The 5,629-nt window shown below is 42.0% G+C and overlaps 1 protein-coding gene and 1 non-coding gene across 2 annotated transcripts; both read left to right on the top strand.

Annotated features, from left to right (window-relative positions):
- Positions 1–1,794: 1,794 nt before the first annotated feature.
- LOC102718279 (probable GDP-L-fucose synthase 1) lies at positions 1,795–3,396 on the top strand. Its single transcript, XM_006656252.3, has 2 exons — positions 1,795–1,936; positions 2,022–3,396. Exons 1-2 carry the CDS (start codon positions 1,915–1,917, stop codon positions 2,984–2,986), a joined length of 987 nt encoding a protein of 328 aa, XP_006656315.2. The 5' UTR covers positions 1,795–1,914; the 3' UTR covers positions 2,987–3,396.
- Positions 3,397–4,246: 850 nt separating this feature from the next.
- Positions 4,247–4,319, top strand: TRNAE-CUC. Its single transcript has one exon. It is a non-coding gene; the product is annotated as a tRNA-Glu (tRNA).
- The last annotated feature ends 1,310 nt before the right edge of the window (positions 4,320–5,629 follow it).

Genomic DNA, 5,629 nt, shown 5'->3' on the forward strand with positions numbered 1-5,629 from the left:
ACCTTGCATAGGTGGTGATCTTTTGTTTTTTTTGACAAACCACCGAACGATATATTTATAATAAAAAATATTTTATGAAAATATTTTTATATATGTGTTATTATTAATCTAAAACCCAAAAATAAAAAACAAACTATAATAAAATCTTAAAATTAACTTTAAAATTAAGGTTTAAGGTTATAAATTTAAATTTTATGGTATAAGTATAAGTATAAGCGAAAAGATTAGATGAATAGTTAAATGTTGCGGTGAGGTGAAGAAAATGACAGAGGATAGAGTAGGAGCCACCCTTTATATACGAGGAAATATCTATTCAAGGTTGAGATTAGTATAGTATACTAGAGGATGTGATATTTTATATATAACATATCGTACACCTCTGCTATTAAACTTTTTTTCTCCTATAGTCCGTTTCGTAATCCGTGGTCAGAAGTCAACTATCCCTGCACGTCGTCTTTGGATCGTGCGCGGCCGCACATGCCATCGCACCGTTCGCACGACTTCGAATGACAAGAGATAAGTAAAGTTTCAGCATGATATTTTCTTCTCTTTTACTCCGTATATAGGTAAAGTTTCAAACATCAGGTCAGATTAAGGACTCCTTCTAAAAAATATACGAGTGAAAAAATAGAATAATACGGATAACACAAGATTTTAATAAGACATAGGTGCAAAACAGAAGATTAGGAAATGTCTTAAAGGCATACATGACCTAGACCGCACAAAATCATATGAAAAAACCAACCTACTACTTCTATCCATAACAATGTCATTTTTGATTTTTGTGTATAATGCTTGACCATTCGTCTTATTCGAAAAATTTATAAAAAAACTTAGCCACACATAAAGTACTATTCATATTTTACCCTCTAGTAACAATAAAAATATTAATCGTAAATTTTTTTAAATAATACAAAGAGTCAAAACATTATATCTAAAAACTGAAAAATAAACTTAATATGGGATAAAAGTATTACATATTTGTAAATAAAAAAAAATTTGCGAATAAAAATTTTATATACAAATTCTTCGTAATCTTAAAGCTAAGGGGTTGTTTCGATCCAGAGATTTTTTTCAGTACCTTATCGGATGTTTGGACGTTAATTAGAAGTATTAAATATAGACTGATAACAAAACTAATTACATAAATAAATAAAGGCTATTTCATTAGACAAAATTTTTAAGCCTAATTAATGCACGATTAGCAAATGTTTACTGTAGCATCACATCCGCTAATCATGGATTGATTAGGGTCAATAGATTCGTCTCGCGAAATAGTCCAGAGCATTGGGTGGATTTTATTAATAGTCTGTATTTAATACTTCTAATTAGTGTCTAAATATTCGATGTGACAGTGACTTTAAAAAAGTGAGAGGGAACAAACTTTGACATAAAAACTTTGACATAAAACACCAAAATCAATTCTAAATTTAAGATTCAAATTTAGGCTTACAAGTATAAGCATAAACAGAAGTGAAAAATCGGATGCAGATAAAATTAAGATACTCAAATTTTTTTCCAAGAGATTAAAGCTCTGATAACCTTTCTCTAAAATCTACGTGCACCATGACATAATAAATTTCATAGGATTTGGACAAGACTACATATAAACAATTTTGTAGTATCTAAATCCTACAAAATTCCTATACAACTCTTTTAATCCAAAGGAGCTCTAAACTCAACTACACATGCTACCGGTATCTAAACAAATTCAGAAATGGTAAGAATTTTCATTTTTTAAATGTTAGAAACATTATCAGTTACTCCAAAGTCGCATAGAACAACTCAAAAAATAGTCCACTCGAAAGAAGAGTAGAACGAGACCCATCCTCGTCCTTGCTACTAATACACCCCAAATCCCCTCGTACGCGAATCGCATCGTCTCCGGCGGCCGCGGCAATCAACTCCGGCGACATGGGCACCGTCACCACCGCCGGTAAAACCCCTCCCCCTCCTCCTCCTCCTCCGGCTCGTGCGTGTGTCTCCTCCCTTCCTCTTCTGAGCGCTGCTCCTCCGCGCAGATCCGCACGCCTCCTTCCTCGCCGACAGGGGCGCCAAGGTCTTCGTCGCCGGCCACCGCGGCCTCGTCGGGTCGGCCATCCTCCGCCGCCTCCTCTCCCTCGGGTTCGCCAACGTGGTCGTCCGCACCCACGCCGAGCTCGACCTCACCCGCCAGTCCGACGTCGAGGCCTTCTTCGCCGCCGAGCTCCCCCGCTACGTGGTCCTCGCCGCCGCCAAGGTCGGCGGCATCCACGCCAACTCCACCTTCCCGGCCGACTTCATCGCCGCCAACCTCCAGATCCAGACCAACGTCGTCGACGCCGCGCTCAAGTGCGGCTCTGTCCGCAAGCTCCTCTTCCTCGGCTCCTCCTGCATCTACCCCAAGTTCGCGCCCCAGCCCATCCCGGAGGGCTCCCTCCTCTCCGGCCCGCTCGAGCCCACCAACGAGTGGTACGCCGTCGCCAAGATCGCCGGAATCAAGATGTGCCAGGCTTACCGCATCCAGCACGGCCTCGACGCCATCTCGGCCATGCCCACCAACCTCTACGGCCCGCAAGACAATTTCCACCCGGAGAACTCGCACGTCCTGCCCGCATTGATCCGCCGCTTCCACGAGGCAAAGGCTTGTAATGCCGCCGAGGTTGTTGTCTGGGGCACTGGCTCGCCGCTGCGTGAATTCTTGCACGTTGACGACCTTGCAGATGCAGTGATCTTCTTGATGGATCACTACTCGGGGCTGGAGCATGTCAATGTAGGAAGTGGGAGCGAGGTGACGATCAAGGAGCTTGCGGAGTTGGTCAAGGATGTGGTTGGGTTCCAGGGGAAGCTGGTATGGGATTCTACCAAGCCCGACGGCACACCGAGGAAGCTCATGGATAGCTCCAAGATACAGGAGATGGGGTGGAAGCCCAAGGTGCCCCTCAAGGAGGGGCTCGTCGAGACATACAAGTGGTATGTTGAGAATGTCATCTCTGCGAAGAAGTAGAATTGTGATGATGGTGGCATGTTGTTCTCCATCGCTTCCGGCGTCTCTTAAGTTGGTGTTATGATTAATAGTTTTCATGTTGTTGCTGGCTACTAGATCATACAATTAGCACTTATAAGTTCTCCCACAAAAGAAGAGGTTGTTGTGTCGGTTGAATAATGTGGATCAAATTAGTATACAATTAGAATCTTAATTGATCTAGAACAATTTCTGTTGATTAGACAAAGGTTCACACTTTCCACTGTCTGATTGTAATTGGCCTGGAAAGTTTTACACCCATGGAATAAGGAAGTTCCTGTCTTGATTTGTGAAATATCTTTACCTGTTCAGTTTGTATGGTCTATGCTCTTGTTCTGTATGCTAATTATCACAAAGAGGAAGTACTAATGGAAATAAACTAATTTCTTGTGATTTTAGTGCTGGATGAGTCGTGAAAATCAAAGTGTAGTTTGTAATGAAATTAATTATTGTTTTGATATTGTATTTTTGTGTTACAGTAATTAGGTGGTTTACAAGTGATTTCTTGTCTTACAGTTTTTGTATTGAACTCGTGCCAACTTAACACTTTAATTCATTCCCACCTTGATCAAATTAATATTTACCATCTGTAAACATGGAGGGTAATACTTCTTTGTTTGAAGTACCTTTGGGGTCTGAGAATGCAAAAAAGGTACTGTTTATGTGTATAATCTGAAGAAGATGGAATGTAATTTGGAAGAATGTTCTTTTCCGATTTGGCACTCAGTGTGGGTTGAGTACATTTGATTATTTGGTCTCATCAATTCACCATTCTGAATAGACTTCTTTTTATTTATAGGTTCATACTTTATTGACAAACTGAACTGTAAAATTCACTGTTGAGAAATTGAACCTTTATTATTCCTGGCTTACTGAGTAACTCTGGTGCTATGCTGCTGGGTGCTAATAGTAGTGGCAGTTAAAACTGCTTGGAAGATTGCCTTTTCTTTTAGCCAAGGTACATGTTTAGCTAGCACAAACTAGGTGCATGATACCTAACTTGTGATGATAGATTGATAGTAAATGATTCCTGGAGTTTGAACAACTTAAACTAAAGTGTCCCGGCGCGACAAGCCGTATGGATAATTGTTTACACAACATATTTAGCTAGCAAAACTGAAATACTCGGTGAAATGAAATATGCTGTCAGCGAGACTCTTCTCATATCGATTCCTTTTTCGTATTTGGATCAAACAGAGCTTAGATAATCGATAGATATCTGTTGCAACGAGAAGAGCAGCCTCCGTTGTAGTCTAGCTGGTTAGGATACTCGGCTCTCACCCGAGAGACCCGGGTTCGAGTCCCGGCAACGGAATTTTTTTCTAGTTCTTTTTAATTTGATCCATCCATTCTCCAACCAATCAGTTCCTTGTTCTATTTTTTCTTGTTTTGATCCATCTATTAAGCTCCCATTTTCTCTATTGCTTTGATCTGTCTGTTGCATTGGTTATTTTCCTCCATCCATCCCAGATTGTCAGTAGCTCTTTGATGTACATTAGATGATTAGACTACCGTGGATGATCTGCAGCTATTGCCCTTATGCCACCGACACATGGATCCCCACCCTTTTAGAAAGCGGCGGTCACGTAGAAAATGTGTATCTAGTGAAAGGGTCCGTAGTCTAGTGGTTACAAAGTTCTTAATAGCACTTGAAATACTGGGCTCGACTTCAATGTTGAAGCGAATATTTCAGAATTCTAACGGCTTCGTGCTTTTAGTGGTAGGCGACGTACCTGCGCCTGTGGTGACTTCGTCAGGTCCAGGATATGCCGACAGGCTTCAAAGGTGTGGTGACTTTGTCAGGTCCAGGATATGCCGACAGGCTTCAAAGGTGCTCATAGGGGTAGGGTTTAGTGACTTCGTCAGGTCCAGGATATACCGACAGGCTTTAGAGGTGTTCATAGGGGTAGGGTTTGCGTGTGTACGTTGTTACGGGAGAGTGTAGCGTTGTACTGCATTAAAAAAATGTGCATCCAATCTAACTGACCTCATCTACTTGGTTCTATCTTTTCGCTTCCGACAATACTTACAAGCTAAAATATTAATTCTAAACTTTATATATAAAGTTAATTTTATGTTTTTTTCACCAAAGTTTATTTTTCAATCTAAACTTTAGATCGCGAAGAATATTTTTTATATATATATATATATATATATATATCGTTTACAAATATGTGTTTAACATTTTTGTTATAAGTTTTTTGGGGACGGATTGAACGGTATCTATGTGCGCCAGCTGATCCCGTAGAGGCCATCGAATCTGTTCCAAAAAGAAAGAAAATTAAAGCGGGATGACGAGATGATCCCTTGCCTCCTTCCCTCCACCACCGTTTCTCCTTTCCCTCCTCCGCTCAAAAAGCGGCCGTTGCGCCACCGCCTCCTTCCACACCTCCACCACCGCCAAGGCGGCAAGGCAAAGACGACGCAGCCGCCGCCTGCCCGCCCGCCCACCCGCGAGGCTATATACCTCGGCGGCCCCGATCCCCCACGCGCGCGCCATTGCTGCTTCTCGCTGACTTTCCCGCGCTGCGGGTTGCCTGCTTCCCGCGAACGCCAGCGTTAGGATAGGATAGGATAGGAGGGAGAGTATACGTAGGCGGCCGGGGCGCGGCGGTTGGTTGGTCG

This window comes from Oryza brachyantha, chromosome 6, assembly GCF_000231095.2.
Source record: "Oryza brachyantha chromosome 6, ObraRS2, whole genome shotgun sequence".
NCBI lineage: Eukaryota > Viridiplantae > Streptophyta > Magnoliopsida > Poales > Poaceae > Oryza > Oryza brachyantha.

Excerpts from the sequence above, each read along its gene's own strand:
- LOC102718279 (XM_006656252.3), top strand. The coding sequence starts at position 1,915 with ATGGGCACCGTCACCACCGCCG. Across the intron at positions 1,937-2,021 it reads GGGCACCGTCACCACCGCCG|ATCCGCACGCCTCCTTCCTC; the intron begins GTAAAACCCCTC and ends TCCTCCGCGCAG.